Source organism: Corythoichthys intestinalis, chromosome 9 (genome assembly GCF_030265065.1).
Source record: "Corythoichthys intestinalis isolate RoL2023-P3 chromosome 9, ASM3026506v1, whole genome shotgun sequence".
Lineage (NCBI taxonomy): Eukaryota > Metazoa > Chordata > Actinopteri > Syngnathiformes > Syngnathidae > Corythoichthys > Corythoichthys intestinalis.
Window position 1 is genome coordinate 9,642,664 of NC_080403.1, and position 18,695 is coordinate 9,661,358.

Genomic DNA, 18,695 nt, shown 5'->3' on the forward strand with positions numbered 1-18,695 from the left:
CCAAGACACAGACATTTCAAAGTGTATTTATTTTAAAAAAAAAAATTATAATAAATTAAATGTGAAATATTGTATGCAGAAGCAGCAAAGCACACACTCAGATATTACAGCGGACATCTGTACTAGTGTTGTCACTCCTGCGTGACAGACCAAAATCATTGAAGCATTTCAGTTTAAATGGAGGGCTACTGATTGTCAACTCCCTTCATTATTATGACCAATCATCCGATTCTTTCCCCATGCATAGTAAAATTGAAAAGAAAAAGAAACAATGTTTAAGTGTGCAACTACGTTCCCTCTCTAGATAATACATGTGTGGGGGAGAGTTGGTAATCATCCCCTTGAAGAGTTCATGAACCATACCTGAAAATAATGTGCAGCAATTAATTACGGAGTATAAACCATCCCATGTCCGCAACAGCACACTTACATGCATACACACCATGTAAACAGAGTATGTTTTCCCAACTTGGCACCATCCTACGCCCTCCCATAGGTGATCAAGAATACGTCGTTGACAACAGATCACATGCAGAGGCTCATGTCACATGACATCATCCTGACCACAGGTATATTTCAAATATATCAAGAGATGCATTGTGTATTAGCTGAAAGTTTCTGGTCTCCAAATTGCAGGGCAAAACCACAGGACGGAACTGACAGCTTGTTTGTCTACAGACGCTTCGTGTATGTCGTCACACTTCACAAAGGACGACTGGGAAATCTACATGGATGCAAGGGAGGTCCAGCTTTATGATTCCCTGTAAGAGAAATTGTGCATGTTTGTGTGTGTAATCTTTACATAGAGCAAACTACTTGGCTGGAAACAGCAGTGATGCATCTGAATTACTCTCTCCCTCCTGTGTGTAGATTTGTGACTAAATAACGTTTGGTGAAATATCGCGATACAGAATGTCACGATACGCAGGGTTTCCCCGATATGTAAAAGATTCTGGCGCACCGCCACACCAAAATAAAAGCCGCCACGCCTTGCAAATCAGATTTTTTAAAAAATTTATAAGATACATTCTAATTTATAATTTGTATAATTTAACAATACGTCCGTGCTGCTATATGCGCCGGTGTGGGAAACCAGTTGATCTTTTGCACTGTATTGCTGCCAACTGTCGGTCAGAATAATTGACTGCATATATTTTGTGACACAGTTTGGCTCACAAGTTATTTTCTTGCACAGTGCTGTGTCTGTCGATCGCATTGACCCTCGCGAGTGTTTTCTGCTATGTTTCCGCTTTGGAAATATATGTAAGTATCTCACGTTTACAGTACCATATTAATACACGGTTTAAGCATACCTCTGTGGAGAAAAGTCATATGTACAAAACTTCTTAAGTCTTGTTGTTGTACAAACTGGATTCGGTTGAAGTTGTAAAATTGTGTAAAATGTAAATAAAAACAAAATACAACGATTTGAAAATCTTTCTCAACCCATAATACACTACAAAGACGACACATTTAATGTTCAAACTGCTAAACTTAATTGTTTTTTGCCAAATAATAATTAACTTAGAATTTCATGGCTGCAACACGTTCAGTAGAAATTGGGAAAAGTGGCAAAAAATACTGAGAAAAGCTCATCAAACACCTATTTGGAACATCCCACATGTGATCAGGCTACAGGGAACAGGTGGGATTCCATAAAAGGAGCCTCCCCAAACATGCTCAGTCATTCACAAGCAATGATGGGGCAAGGTTCACCACTTTGTCCACAACTGCGTGAGAAAATAGTTGAACAGTTTAAGAACAACATTTCTCAAAGCAAGATTGCAAGGAATTTAGGGATTTCAACATCTACGGTCCATAATATCATCAAAAGGTTCCGAGAATCTGGTAAAATCAACCACGTAAGCGCCACGGCCAGAAACCAAGACTGAATAACCATGACCTTCGATCCCTCAGACAGCACTGCCTTAAAAACCGAGACGAGTTTGTAAAGGATATCACCAAATGGGCTCAGGAAAACTTCAGAAAACCACTATCAGTAAATACAGTTCGTCAATACATCAGTAAGCGCGGGAAAACTCTACCATGCAAAGCAAAAGCTGTTTATGAACAACATCCAGAAACGCTGCCAAGTTCTCTGGGCCCGAGCTCATGTAAAATGGACTGACGCACAATGGAAAAGTGTTTTGTGGTCTGATGAGTCCACTTTTCAAATTGTTTTTGCAAACACTGGACATCGTGTCCTCCGGACCAAAGAGGAAGCGGACCATCCGGACTGTTATCAACGCAAAGTTCAAAAGCCAGCATCTGTGATGGTATGGGGGTGCATTAGTTTCCATGGCATGGGTGACTTACATTTCTGTGAAGGCAACATAAATGCTGAAAAGTACATACATATTTTGGGGCAAAATATGCTGCCATCCAAGCGACGTCTTTTTCATGGACGCCGCTGCTTATTTCAGGAAGATAATGCCAAGCCACTTTCTGCACGTGTTACAACAGCGTGGCTTCCAAGTAAAAGAGTCCAGGTTCTCCCCTGGCCCGCTTGCAGTCCAGATCTGTCTCACATTGAAAATGTGTGGCGCATTATGAAGCGTAAAATACCACAGAGAAGACCCCGGACTGTTGAACAACTGAAGCGGTTCATCAAGCAAGAATGGGAAAAAATTCCACATGAGAAGCTAAGAGAATTAGTCTCCTCTCTTTCAAAACGTTTATTGAGTGTTATTAAAAGGAAAGGTGATGTAACGAAGTGGTAAACATGCCCTTTCCCAACTCCTACTGCACGTGTTGCAGCCATGAAATTCTAATTATTATTTGAAAAATAAAATAAAGTTTATGATTTTGAGCATTAAATATGTTGTCTTTGTAATGTATTCAATTGAATATAGGTTGAAAAGGATTTTCAAATGATTGTATTTTGTTTTTTATTTACATTTTACACAATTTCCCAACTTCAACTGAATCCGGTTTGTTTTATAGAAGCCAGCCTATTTTTAAGGCTAGTAGTAACTTAAGCAAGTTGTGATATCTATTTAATAGTTGTGTAATGTGTATGTAAGTGTGTTGTACAGTTTGTAGTGTACTGGGTATTGAATATGTGTATGTTTCTGTATTATAGTTTCACAGTATAATAAAAAGACCAAGCCTTGTGGTTTATTGAAGTACCGGTACATTCAGTGTTAGCGGGCTGTCGGGCAACGCACAGGAAAATGCACTGTTTTTAGGCAGTACAACGTCTAAATGAATATTTACATAGCTTACATAGTCTCCTGAAATCGCACATCAAATAAAAATTGTTCCTTTCCACGCTTTATTTTGAAAATCACATCGGGTTTTCTGTTGCAAGCGTGTGCCTGACTACATTGGTGCGGTGTTGAAAATTGGGAGAAAAATCCAGAAAAAGGTATCTCAAGTTAAAGAATGTAATCCTGGTTTATACCTGTGGAAACGACCTTAATATTGACAGTGACATAACGTTTAAGTTCTTTATGGCGCGTGTTTGACCCGAATCTTCGCGTACTAGTATAGCATTTGTTCGTTGGTGATATCACTAGTTGTAATTTCCGATGAGTATTTAGAAAAGATTTAAGTTGTCAACGGACAAGGGTCCGTTAACAGATGGTGAAGAAAAGAGGAAAAAAAGGACTGAGATGTAAGTAGCTGTAATCAACTACGCATTTTACATCCATGTACCGTAGCGGACAGTGATGACATTAGCTTGGCTAATAAAATATTTCAATACGATATTTGTTATGGTTCTTCTTGGAAAAAAAGTAATGTGAAAAAAAATTCTCCTTGGTCGTGATATGAGGCTATTTCGCCGTGGCACGACATGTTGGGACTGTCTGACTCCAATGTAGCCCACCACCACAGCTTCAAAAATCCTAGGGGAAACCCTGGATAAGCATTGAAAAAAAAAAATGGATTTTGATATATAGACTTGATGTGCTGTATATGATTAGCGCAATATACATTTTAACCCAAGTTCATTACATCAAAAGGTCATTCAAACGGTTTCAAAACTTTAAAATTATCAAATAACAAACTAAATAGTATAACTAGCAATTAATGAAACAACTGAATCAGTAACGGAAAAAATAATTAGCATAGAACATGAACATTCATCTTTGTTTAGATCTGTAGCGCCGAATTGCATGCTTGGAGGCATGACGCATGCATAGCAATAAATTGTACGACAACAGCGGTAACACCAGGTTGCAGCAGAGGTTGTTACATGTTACTTCTTGAAGCAATTAAGCTTTGCAGATAATTGGTTCAACGCTTCACATGGTACAATTGCTGTATAGTGCTATCAAGGGTTCTTGAAGACCAAGAGGCCAACAGTGTTGATAATTCTATGGCTATTTATAATAATAATACATTTTATTTATAACGTTGAAAAAATATATATATATATGAATGTGCTTGTGTTACTAGATGAACAAAATGCAACAAGTGCGATAAGGATAATTTGTTATTCATTTTTATTTAGAAATAATAAGCTTTCCCACAGAGTTTAGCCATAAACTGTTTCTTTTTTGGGGAGGAATATTTCACTAGCTCTAGATAACTTTCACAGCCCAAAATCCACAAAATATGAGATGACAAGCCTTTGCGTTCCACAGCCGCTTTATACTAGGGATATCCTGATGCTAATTTTTTTTACCGAATTTTTTTCAAGATGTTTTGCCGATACCGATCTGATACCTAAATTTTTAGAACAGTAAAAATAATGCAAAAATCCTATTTTTTGTCTTAAACTGAGCTTTGCTGGTGCCTCCTCAATAATTTTACACAATGGTATGTTACTATAATTTGTTTCATAAGCGCAGTAGTCTCACTCAGCGGAAGTATTTGCCTTGTGGTTTGATTTACAGCAGCCGAAAAGAACAATGGCACTGATAACACGTGACTACTGGAAGAGCTCCGATCTTGTCACCAAATCTGATACTGTCGGATTCTCTAAAAATAGCCATATCGGTCACCTATTTTGAGTATTGGATCAGGACATCACTACTTTATACTGTAGTCTGTACTGCATTTGCATGTGCAGCTGAAACAAAAATAAGTATTAATTACATAGATTTTTTTTTTTAACATTTAATGATATCGTATCGTGACGTATTGTATCATGACCCTGGCATATCGACATGCAACGTATCGGGAGTTTAAGTGTATCGTCCCAGCCCCAGTTAACACACCCCAGTTCACAGGTTAATCACTCAGGATAAACTAGGCCATGTCCACAAAATCCACATAGAAGAAAAAGACATTAGTTTTCATTTTTAAAAATGTGTCTGTAATCACTTAAGTGTTCCAAGAAATGTATGATGCACAAAGATGCTGAAACGCTGCAGCGAATACGTCAGGGCAGCATTATATCAAGTGTTGATGCTGGGACCAGATTTAAAAACTGACTGTATTTAGGGTCCTAAAATGTCACAAATGTCACACACTCCTTTGTATATTTTTACCATCTAAAATTAATATGGAATTATATTTTGCACACAAACTGTGGAATTTGTACACCCAAAAAATGACTGCTAAACCCATTCTAAATAATCATCTCATCAATCAAGGATTTTTTTTCCAAATACCCATCCATAATTTCAACAACCAACCTCCTCACCTGAGGTGTCAAGTTTTTGTAAATCCTCCTCAGTTTGGCTTTTTTTCGGCCATTTTTCGTCACGATAGTCTCTTCATAGAACTCGTGGGCCAAGTCGCCATCTTCATCCAAAAACAAAGAGCTGCAGCAAAAAAGAGTGAGCGAAACAAATATAAAGTTATTGTATATCTTTAGCAAGTTTTTGAGCAGTGCTAAATTTAGCATATTGAAATGGTTCAGATCAGTCAAGTGCACGAGTCCCTCTGATTTGGATCACAACTGAGTTGCAACTGATTTGTTTCGAGTCTCAAGTAACAAGTCTTTGCTGTCGTGGCCAAGTCAAGTTGAGTCGAACACAAGGATATGTCGAGTCGACTCGCGAGCAGGGGCGGACTGGGACTAAAAAGCAGCCCTGGACTTTGACTCAGCCCAGCCCATAAGAATCGCTATACAAAGGGAAACACAGACCCCATAGGGGGGTCCGGGAACATGCCCCTCCCGGGAGATTTTTTTTTTTTTTTTTTTACATTTTATTGTAAAATGCACCAATTTCGTGCACTTTGAGAGAAAAATGAAGAAAATGTGTCTAGACTGTGACTGTCTGACTACGGGTGCTCAAAGTACTGCAAGGCTGAACTGGAGTTGGATTCATTTTCTGTACTAGCTCTATGATCAACCTGAATAAACAAATGAAAGAATTTATTTTTCAAAGCAAGTTTTACGTATCCAATTGATTATAATATATCTCTATAGATCTCTGTCTATAAAATGACTTCATTGTTTATGCCATAATTCAGTGGTCTCCAAACTATTCCACATAGGGCTGCGGCGGGCGCAGGATTTCATTCCAACAAAACAAGACAAAACCTCTGCACCAATCTGGTGTCTTACAAGTGTAATCAGTTGATTGCAGTCAGGTGCTGCTTGTTTTAGCAGAAACTTCATTGGTTAAACTGTCGGTACTCGATCGGTTAAAACAAAAACCAGGCCCCACAGCGGCCCTTGAGGACCGGTTTGGAGACCCCTGCCATAATTAATCTTGCCATACAAATAATAAATTTCAATGAAAATACAATACACATTTCAAGACAAATCCTGTATACATAAACTTCATTGGAAAGTATTAACCAGAAAACAAAACGATATATATATGATTAATAATGTATATAACATCAATTTAACTACCTAAACTTTAAAGTAAAACCATTCATTTTATTAATATTTTGTTATATTTCTTCTGAATTAATATTGCTATGCTGCGTGTGCATACATTGTTTTACGGCTAAAATATTTTTTCTTAGGAGAGGGATAGTAGGACTAGCATACTGTAACTTGACACGATTGCAAACGGGTACATCGACTAGCTGGCACTAACCCTTTAATTGTCATTTATTTGATTTAAAATGTAGCTACCTGATGGATAACAATTGCCAGTTTACAGAGCAAGTAACCCTCTTCATCCCAATTTACTTGCCCTGCGCTTGTCTGGGGAACTTCCAACAGTTTATCGTTGCCCCCTCCCTCTTCTTTTCTCTCTCCCAGCACCGTCTGCACGTCAGAGCGGCTGCAGCTCCCTCTCACCATCGCCGGGAGCTGAGCTGTTGTTACCCGACGTGGCCGTTGCAGCCAGACTGCTGCTTGCGAAAATATTTGTCGATTTATGACATTTTAATGCTTCACTCTCCAGTTTCTTTAATTTTTTCTCTCTAACCTTCTCCGCGCCACCCTGCTCTTTTCAGTTTTTTTGCCACCACCATCCATATTGTGCATTAACACTCGTCGCTATTTTGCTTCCACAAGGAAGGAACCAATGAAGGCTACTCTGTGCTTTCGTCGTTCCTAGTCTATCAGATTGGAGGTGAAAAGCCAGGCGCATTGCTGCCACCTGTCGGATTGGATGCGAACTGTAGATAATCAGAGGATAGGGGGGATAAAAACAGTGATGCATAATGAATGGCGGCCGCCGGCCGTCCAGGGCACCGGCCGTTCTGTGATCCTCCAGAACCCACAGATTACCAGTCCGCCCCTGCTCGCGAGGGTATGTCAAGTAAAGCAGAGTCACAAGATTGTCAAGCCAAGTCATGTCTTAATTGCACAATTCTCAATAGTTCAACATTGGTACAGTATAGGGTAACACTGCCCACTAGTGGTCGAGTTATAGCAGAGTGTGACCATTCCTGTTCTCCTCCAACGTGAAATGGTACTGTACTTACTTGAACAAATGTAAATCAGAACTAGGAGTGGGAACCTCTTGGTACCTCACAATACGATATGATTTGCGATACAAAGCTCACGATAACGATGATCTGACCATATGGTGATACAACGATTATCGATACATTGGTCAGGAAATCATTCTAGGATTTTTTTTACAAACAACTAATAAACAGAAAAACAAGTTTCTGCTGTGAATTGGAATGAGTTTATCACTACTACACGTCCAATTCATTTGAACTTGGAGGGTGGCATCCCTCCCACTTCAAACGGATTGAACGTCTATGGCCGTCAGTGGCAGCCAATGCGGCAATGAGGTAATTTTGGGCCATTTAAGGTCATTTACAGTGCCTTGCAAAAGTATTCGGCCCCCTTGAACCTTGCAACCTTTCGCCACATTTCAGGCTTCAAACATGAAGATATAAAATTTTAATTTTTTGTCAAGAATCAACAACAAGTGGGACACAATCGTGAAGTGGAACAAAATTTATTGGATAATTTAAACTTTTTTAACAAATAAAAAACTGAAAAGTGGGGCGTGCAATATTATTCGGCCCCCTTGCGTTAATACTTTGTAGCGCCACCTTTGTAGCTCCAATTACAGCTGTAAGTCGCTTGGGGTAGGTTTCTACTGGACTGTCTCAGAAAATTAGAATACACAATATTCTAATTTTCTGAGACAGTCCTGTATATTGTTCTATGTAAAGGACGTCAGCCAAGGTTGGCCCCCCACATTTTTACCACGCCAAATCTGGTCCCCTTTGCAAAAAGTTTGGACACCCCTGCTTTAAATGGTGGATTAATGTACAGGACTGTCTCAGAAAATTAGAATATTGTGTATTCTAATTTTCTGAGACAGTCCAGTATCAGTTTTGTGCATCGAGAGACTGACATTCTTGCCCATTCTTCCTTGCAAAACAGCTCGAGCTCAGTGAGGTTGGATGGAGAGTGTTTGTGAACAGCAGTCTTCAGCTCTTTCCACAGATTCTCGATTGGATTCAGGTCTGGACATTGACTTGGCCATTCTAACACCTGGATACATTTATTTTTGAACCATTCCATTGTAGATTTGGCTTTATGTTTTGGATCATTGTCCTGTTGGAAGATAAATCTCCGTCCCAGTCTCAGGTCTTGTGCAGATACCAACAGGTTTTCTTCCAGAATGTTCCTGTATTTGGCTGCATCCATCTTCCCGTCAATTTTAACCATCTTCCCTGTCCCTGCTGAAGAAAAGCAGGCCCAAACCATGATGCTGCCACCACCATGTTTGACAGTGGGGATGGTGTGTTCAGGGTGATGAGCTGTGTTGCTTTTACGCCAAACATATCGTTTTGCATTGTGGCCAAAAAGTTCAATTTTGGTTTCATCTGACCAGAGCACCTTCTTCCACATGTTTGGTGTGTCTCCCAGGTGGCTTGTGGCAAACTTTAAACGAGACTTTTTATGGATATCTTTGAGAAATGGCTTTCTTCTTGCCACTCTTCCATAAAGGCCAGATTTGTGCAGTGTACGACTGATTGTTGTCCTATGGACAGACTCTCCCACCTCAGCTGTAGATCTCTGCAGTTCATCCAGAGTGATCATTGGCCTCTTGGCTGCATCTCTGATCAGTTTTCTCCTTGTTTGAGAAGAAAGTTTGGAAGGACGGCCGGGTCTTGGTAGATTTGCAGTGGTCTGATGCTCCTTCCATTTCAATATGATGGCTTGCACAGTGCTCCTTGAGATGTTTAAAACTTGGGAAATCTTGTTGTATCCAAATCCGGCTTTAAACTTCTCCACAACAGTATCTCGGACCTGCCTGGTGTGTTCCTTGGTTTTCATAATGCTCTCTGCACTTTAAACAGAACCCTGAGACTATCACAGAGCAGGTGCATTTATACGGAGACTTGATTACACACAGGTGGATTCTATTTATCATCATCGGTCATTTAGGACAACATTGGATCATTCAGGGATCCTCACTGAACTTCTGGAGTGAGTTTGCTGCACTGAAAATAAAGGGGCCAAATAATATTGCACGCCCCACTTTTCAGTTTTTTATTTGTTAAAAAAGTTTAAATGATCCAAATAATGTTGTTCCACTTCACGATTGTGTCCCACTTGTTGTTGGTTCTTGACAAAAAAAAATAAATTTCATGTCTTTATGTTTGAAGCCTGAAATGTGGCGAAAGGTTGCAAGATTCAAGGGGGCCGAATACTTTTGCAAGGCACTGTACCTGTTGATTTTCAGTTACTTCCTGTTGAGTTTGGGGTATTTTATGGGTTACTTCCTGTTTATTTTGAGTTACAGAGCAGGAAGTGACCTGGGAATCACTAAAATGAATAGGCAGTGACTCAAACTCAATAGGAAATGACCTATAAATGCCCTAAAATGAACAGCAAGTGACCTGTAAATGCCCCGAAAACCGGACCTAATGACAGTGAATGCTCTGGTTTTGAAATAACGAACGTTCCCAGTCTAAATGGATTGGACGTCGAGCACCGTCAATGGCAGCCTTAGAGTTAACTGAGACACTATTATGGTGGAAGATTCTGGTAGCAACTTGATAGTTTTTGACACCTTTTTAAAATGATATCTCGATTCTTGACAGGAGCATATCGATTACCTTTTGGGATACAAGTATAACGATCTTACCATTTTGATATTTTGTCACACTCCTAATCAGAACCTTGCCCTTTTTAATAAGACTCGTGCACTCATCCTCAAGGAGCTGCAGATCGGCAGCAGGTGTGACGCACTCCGTGCCACAGTATGTGTATGCTCCAAATTTTCCGAGGCGTCTTGTCTATAGTCGAGTCTCAAGTCATTGCCTCCCAAGTCGAGTCTCAAGTCATTGCCTCCCAAGTCGAGTCTCAAGTCATTGCCTCCCAAGTCGAGTCTCAAGTCATTGCCTCCCAAGTCGAGTCCCAAGTCATTGCCTCCCAAGTCGAGTCCCAAGTCATTGCCTCCCAAGTCGAGTCAAGTCCCAAGTCAAGAGTCCAAACCTGTGAAATCCGAGCCTATGGTATTTTTCTTCAAGTGCGAGTCGGGTTGCAAGTAATCACACAGTCCCCATGACTCGAGTTCAATTTCTTGGGATTAAGATGCTCTTATCATTCATGTGATGTGCAAGTAAAGGCAAAGCAGCATTTGCAGTCGACCCCTGAATGGCCTGAGCAAATAAAAGATTATCTACCTGAGCTTGAGATCCCGTTGACTGGGGGTCCTAAGCTTTCCTTACTATGATGAAAAAATAATTGCCAAGTACAGAGGAAAGGGTGTAGGTCCCACAATCTTTGAGAATGACAAAATTTGGCTTTTAAGATGTCTTTGCCAATTAATTTCATTTACTTTGAGCCCCCCTTATTTATTAGTGTAGGATTCTGTGTGAATAAAGACGAATAGTGTGGCTAAGAAGCGTAACTAAGCCATTAAAACGAATTACTGGTATATTGTTGATGTTGTCCTTAAAGTAATTTCCTTGAAAGTGTGTTCAAAGCCCGCAATGAATCAAAGAGATTTATTCCAGACAACACGTTTCCTTAGTTTGCAACAACCTATTTATATTGGTGCATTTCAGGAACGATTTATCCGTTTTTCTTTCTTATTTTTATCAGATTTATACTGGGCTGCCATAAACAATTTAGTCTACCGATAACTAATTATTTTTGTGATTAGTCGATTAATTGGCTAATTTTTAAATTACTTTGTTATATTACTCTGGCTTTAATATTTAGCTCTAAATGTACAGTCGTCAAACCATATCATATTTGGGACCCACCTCCTGCCTATTGCTGCGTTTGCCCATTTTGACAAACACTAACCTGTAACCGTGAAGGGTGAGTGGTGCAGTTAGTGATGAGCAATAATAGAAAAAATATTTCTAACACGATATGCGCCATTTTATAGCACAATAGCGATATGCCATAATATATTTTTTTAAATGAATTGATGTAAAATTAGACAACAATCATGACAGCTTTCGCTTGTCTCACTTTACTTTTGAATTGACATTAAACAGACCAGTCACTATTGTGTAATTAATCAAGTATAGTATGAGTCAGTCCTTTACAAGCCAAGCAATTACAATAATGACAAAAATGTATAAAATATATAAAAATTGTATAATGATATTCATTATATTATTACTAGTAACATCATTACATTAGTAATAGGAGGCAGTGTTATTTATGCATCACATTTTATTCACACGGTAACTGATTGTGTGCTTAGTTGTAGAATTAGGAACCGGCAGCCAAATTTACTAAGTCATACTTTATAAGATGTGGGAAAACAAGGTTTACCAAGTTGGTTTGGCGCCAAATTAACACAAAAAAACAGCTTAATAGGTTAAATGTTTTTTTTTTTTTTTTTTCAAATATATATTTGTGGGAGAAAGTGCTGTCAGCGGTTGACTACACATATTTTGCCCCATTGTAAGCAGTAGAGGTGTGCGAAATTTCCGATTAATAGATTATTCGCGATTCGGCCGTGGAAGATTCGAGAAATTCCGATTATTGAACTATGTCAAGTAAAATGGAACTAAAACACGGCGCAGTTTTCGGGACGCAATGAGGAACGGGCCGAGAGTAAACATCATGCTTGTCATTACCCGGGTAATGACAATGCTCAACTACGGTGGAAAAAAAAAAAAACAGTAATAGCTGACTGCTGCCGACAGCCGCTAAAAACTACGCCTACATAATGCTACGGTAGGTAGGGATGGGAATTGATAGGATTTTTACGATTCCGATTCCATTATCGATATTGCTTAACGATTCGATTCTTTATCGATTCTCTTATCGATTCTAATTTGGGGGAAAAGAAGAACAAACGTTTTGATTGGCATCGAGTTTGTTTAATCAGAAGTCACAACCTTACAAACTCACAACGAGATTAAAAGAGGCCCAAAGCCTCAATGTTAACTGTGGCAATAAGTGGCAAATACACAAGAATGTGTAACATTTTACTGAAACATTTATCTAATAGAAATAAAAAATATTGGTATATAGTGGCAGATAGGTTGTTGTTCTGCCTTTGGCAATATGTGTTAAAGCAGGGGTCCCCAAACTTTTTCCTGTGATGGCCACATAACTTTTCCCTTCTCTGATGAGGGGCCGGGGTCAGTTTGTAACAAAAAAAGTGTGACGATAGCAGAAGTGCATAAATGTAAAAAATTATTGTTTTTCAGAAAGCCACAATCAAATAACCCTTTCTGGATTCTTTATAATAATAATAATAAATAATAAAAACACTGTTAATTAAATAGATAATAACCAAATAACCCTCTCTGAATTCTTCAAGCAAAAGGCCAGAAAATAAATAACACGATTGAGAAAAAAAAAAAAAAATTCAAAATGGCCGGACCAAATGTGGAGGCGGGCCGTATTTGGGCCGCGGGCCGCAGTTTGGGGACTGCTGGGTTAACGTGTATCATTTTACCATTACATTGAATTGCATGCCTTTTAGTTTTTATGGCGCTTACACGCTCAAGTGGGGGCGCCCTTGCGCTTCCTCACGCGAAGAAGAACGCGCTCACGTGAAGAAGAACGCGCTTACACCCAAAGAAGAAATGCCGCATCCAAGTGAGTGAGCGAGTTAGTAAGAGAGGGAAACACTTCTACGAGCCTACGTTCTTTGTTAATGTTAATATCTACAGAGGCAACGCCTGTATGTATCATCTTTTGTGTTGTTGTTGTTGTGTTTCCACTCGCGATCGGACACTTAAATCCAGTTGTGTAGTGGTTTGAACGATGTGCTAATGCTAGTGAATGAATGCTAACCATTTGTTATTACTGTTATTAGCAGCTAATCATCACTGATTTACGTTGATGCAAACCTGTTTGTTATTGGGGACGAAATTGATTTGTTTCATTTCTATTCTTAAGGCCCAAGTACACTGCATGCGTGATCGTTGCGTTTCCGGTCCGACTCCGGTAAAAAATAGCGCCGGAGCCAATCCGTTCCCATTATATCCTATTGTTCAACGTATACCGGCCGCGTCAGTGCTCCGGCTTGACTGCGAACCACCTCCGGCGTGCCGCATGCCGGCCGGATGGTATAGGCTATTTTCTATTTTTGCCGGACACGCATCCGGCAAAATGGGCGGAGCTGGGCCTGGACGTAACAACCCAGGTGCCTAATCACGGTTTAAACACGAGCGAAGATGGATGATGAGCGCTTCATCATGGAGGTGGAAACCCACAAAATCATTTATGATGCAGCAGATCCTTTCTATAAGGACAATATAAAAAAGGAAGCTGCAAGGTGTCCTATTATGCGTGTTTTTCTGTCCTGATCTCATCATGATGCAGTCATGTCTGTCTCTTAATTCCAGATTAACTAAAATATCAATATGCAAAGAAAATATGTGCTCTCTCTCTGCTTCTCTGATGAGTATAGACTCCGTGTGTTTTTCGTTGTTTTAAATGGCACATTATCGCGCACAATCATGCGAGAGCTCACGGGGGGGACGAGGTTGGCGGACCGCAGCCGTGCAGCAGCCGGTATGATTTGCCTGTTTTTGACGGACTGCGTGGCACGCAGGCAACACTGAACCGGACCGGAACCGCAACGATCACGCATGCAGTGTACTTGGGCCTTTAGTTTCACTCTTCAAGTGACGGTTGAATAAAGTCAGCAAATTATACCAACGTCTTCTGCATCGTCATTTGGGAGTTTAGCTAGCTGTATAGCCAGGACTGAGCCTTAGCCTCTCTGTGAGGACAGCACAGTCGTATTCCCTCCCGATGCAGTTATCTCCACCTTGCAATGACTGCAAGTCGCTTTGTTGTAATTTTTCCTCGTGAAGTGAAGACACACTTTCGAGCGTTTGAACCTACGTGCTGTCATTGTTATGTTTATGGCTGCAATGCTCGTGCTTACACGTCGTAACCTTTCATTTTCACACTCTTTCCTGGTGAAGTGTAGTCAAACTTTGGAGCGAGTGGTTCTTGGCGCCATGCTAGTTTGATGCGTCTGGACAACAACACACGTCACGACGCAATACTCGTCTTTAGGAATCGTTAAAGGGATCGTTAAGGCTTTTTCATTGTGATGTCGAGGCCTCGAAACACTCGGAACCGGTTCCAAATTGGAATCGGATTTCGATTCCCATCCCTAACGGTAGGTATCGCATGTATAAAGAACTAGATGCGAAATGACAGACTCGGCGGCGTTAGCAGCACATGTATAGAAAACTAGATGCGAAATGACAAACTGGCGTTAGTAAACAGCCGCCATCTTAAAGCAGTAAACTTCCCTGGAATGCTGTTGTAGCGAACCTTCCAAGCGAAACTAATGAACTTTTTATCGAAAATACTACTAAATCGGCAAAATCTTGACTTGAATCTATCTTTAAAACAGTTTTAAAACTTTTACATGTCGAAAGTAGAAGGGAAATGATGGAATAACAGGAGCAATCTTAACAATTTTAACGGTTGATTTACAACATTAAATTAATTGAATGTAGTTTAATGTTGCTGAATGGGGACTTGAGTATTTTATTTAATGTTTTGAACTGTTAACTTGATAGTGAAACAGGAGTTTAAGTCTGAGAGGATTTTTGAACAATTTTTGTAACTAATGTATGAAACATTTAAAGCAGCTGATAGCTTTGGTGTCATCAATAATCAATTTATAATCGAATCGTAGCCTCTGAATCATAATTGAATCGTTAAAGATTCCGACTTCAAGTAAGCAGTATTTACGGACTTGAACTGTTGCCACCTTGATTTTTTCCCCTTACAATATAGAAAGCACACTCCCTTGTTGAACAACCAAAACTTTGCAAATAAAGGCTATTGGAAAGGTCATCAAAAGAAGGGATTATAAGACTTAAAAAAGTTTGAAAATTTGTATTGTGAAACAAAACAAGGCTTATCATAACCCCAACTTATGTTTGGCAAACATCACCAGCTAACATGGACCAAATATGCGTGAGAATGTTTTCTGAACAAAACAAAAAAAATACAAGGATTCAATTGTAGTAGATTGCTTTCTAGGTTAAAAAATGTCTAGCCCAAGCTCAATAGTGTATTTTTGCAGGGTTAGGACTAGAGCTTTCCGACTAGTCGACGTAGTCAACGTCATCGATTACATAAATGCGTTGACGAGCACAACATCCCGTCGACGGTTATTGAAGGGTTAAAAATAACATAGGCGTGGAAAGGTGAGAATGTCGGACACTCGGTATGCAAGCGGGGAAAGTGGCACAAAGGCAAACAAGCGTACCAGAGTGGCCAAAACATTGACTTATTTCAACGAAACAAAGGAGGGTACACTGTTGTGTCCTGTCCCTTCATTGCCAAGCTTTCATACCAGGCTGCACGTGGGCTGTGAATGAACACCTAAAGCGCCGTCACCCAGTTGTAATTTTGGAAGATGACAGGACACAACAAGCAGACAGATCGTAAATCCATTTAAGTACTTAACGACATGATTTATTTAAGTTGCTAAGCCTGTTGCATATCATTTATGGCACGGTAAACAAAAATGTGAGCGGTTATTTTCAAGGCTGTGTTTTATCGCCGCATGCGTGCGTGCGTGTTGATGGCATAAGACCGAGTTCCTTTCACAGATGTTTATTGGTCATCAACACGCCGTAGGATTTAAGTTCAGACATACAAAATAAGGAAACACATCTATATTAAACACTGTAAACGTTAGCATTGCAACATTGAGGTTAATGGGGAAAAAAAGACAACCTACTTTAGCCTGCTATAAAACATTGGCAGTCTTCTCCAAAAGGCAAACTTGCAGTTAAAAGGTGACATTTCAAACATGAAAAATCGCTGGTTAAAAGCATTTGCAAACGAAAAAAAAAAAAAAAAAATCTATTACTGACACCAAATGCAATGACGAAAAGTGCTTGTTTGCGGAGTGTAAAGCTTACGGCGAGCGGTTTAGCGATCCTACTTCCGGTGAACATTTCTAAATAAAAGCGTGTCATGTTCGTCATATAAATAACAATTTCTGGAGGTAATCCCACATACTTCCGAATTCAGATTCTACACTAAGAATAGCTTTAAAATGACATCCATTATGAAAAATGCTATATTTATAATACTATTATATATAGTAGTATACAATCATATTAATGCTAGATTTTTTTAAGAATTGTTTTGAATCATGTTGGAATGGCAAAGTCAGTGTTTGAATCTGTTTACATTCCATTCTTTTGCGCTAGTTAATGCTATCAGCATTTGACGTCATTGTTTATTTGTGATTTATTATTGTTATTTACATGTTTATTTGTACTTTAATAAAGAATTGTTCCAAAATGTTTTTGTGAATTCATAAGTGTCAACAATAATGTCATTGCTATATTAGTAATAAAATAAAATAAAAATATTAGATTTGTCGACTTAATGTAAAAATAGTCGGCTGACTAATCAGGAGAAAATTTGTCGTTTGGGGCAGCCCTAAGTTAGGACAGGAAATGTGTAACTTTAATAGACAATGATACAGAGGAGCCACTTACCTTCGCCTGGTGAACACAAAAGGGACATGAAATGTGTAACTTTAATAGACAATGATACAGAGGAGCCACTTACCTTCGCCTGGTGAACACAAAAGGAGTTGCGCCCGGGAAACTACGTGCTCTAGCCAGTGATTGTTCATTTCCATCTTTGGCATGGTCGTCGCCACTGCCTGAGCCAGCGAAAGGCCAAAATCCTTTGGATTTGGAGCCGCTACCACCCATCTTCAGCTGCAGCACATAATTTACTTGGGTGTCACTCTATCGGATGAATGTGACACCGCTGGCTGTGATACCTGGGAAACTTAAACATCCAAGAGAGGTGCATTACACTTTTTGATACAGTTGACGTGATGTGTCGTCAAATATCGCTACATACACCAGATCTTGAAATACCATTACAAAAAATACAGATGGTAAATCAAAGGGGGACTAATCTAATATAGCAAATCATACTAGCATAACTAATTTCCTGACATTGACTGCGAAGGACGTCCAATTAAATTAAATTGGAGTGGCAGTTAATGACAGTGTTTTAGTGCCATTGACGGAAATCGATGCCCAATCAATTTGAACCCTTCCATTTGACAGGCCACGGGTAAAAAAATACAAAATCCTGATGTCAAGTATTGCTGCTCAGACTGCTCTTACTTCTTACTTTCTTCAAAGGCATTTAGTGAGCAGGGCACTATTGTAGCTAAAATTGTCTTTCATCGGGCGTAGACAACCCTTATAACATCAAAGTCTCCTCTTGTGTTTGTATGATCAAGCCCGTAAAATTAACCAACCATGTGGGTGTAGCGAAAGGCTTAAAAACATTAGCCGAGAAAAGGCGAAGCTAACTCGGAGAGCTCGACTTGTCTGAAGCGACTGACATTGATTTGTCGGAGCTGTACAAGGGCTACTGATGGTACATAATACATTTTCTACATACTTAGACGACTAATTCGGCATACAAGACATTACAATTCTATATGACATTAACTCAGGTCAGATTTCCTCTAAGTGGTTTGTAAATGACGCTGTCAAATGCTACGTTTTATAAAAATGACAGCCGTGGAACAGAGCTGTATTATAAACATACCGGGTGTGGCTTTTGAAAAATTGAAGCTTTTCTTGACGAACTTTATTTCACGGCTAAATTTGGGGTTTCGAAGAGCTAGCAGGTTAGCTGAGGTAGCTTGTCAGAAAAGCTGTGTTTCTTCTTCTTCCAATCACGTCTGAAGGGGCCCCTTCATAATCTACCGCCCTCTGTAGGATTGGATCTTAACTCCATGTGCAGTAATAGCAATTTAAAAAAATGTAATCTTTTTGTTCAAGTTCATGACAGCAGAAATAATTTTTTCCAATAATTTCAAACATGACAAAATTTCATATCAAATTCATATTTTCATATCAATATTTCCGGGTTTGGACCGCGTGGATGTGTATGGAAGCGAATTGAATATATA

General features: G+C 39.5%; 1 protein-coding gene across 1 annotated transcript; it reads right to left on the minus strand.

Moving 5' to 3' along the window:
* Positions 1–10: 10 nt before the first annotated feature.
* On the minus strand, positions 11–18,490 carry tusc2b (tumor suppressor 2, mitochondrial calcium regulator b). The gene is made up of 4 exons (XM_057846636.1): positions 18,329–18,490; positions 17,321–17,548; positions 5,594–5,714; positions 11–761 (listed from the first exon to the last, which is right to left on the minus strand). The coding sequence occupies exons 2-4, from the start codon at positions 17,467–17,469 to the stop codon at positions 696–698; spliced, it is 336 nt and encodes a 111-aa protein (XP_057702619.1). The 5' UTR covers positions 17,470–17,548; positions 18,329–18,490; the 3' UTR covers positions 11–695.
* Between the last annotated feature and the right edge of the window lie 205 nt (positions 18,491–18,695).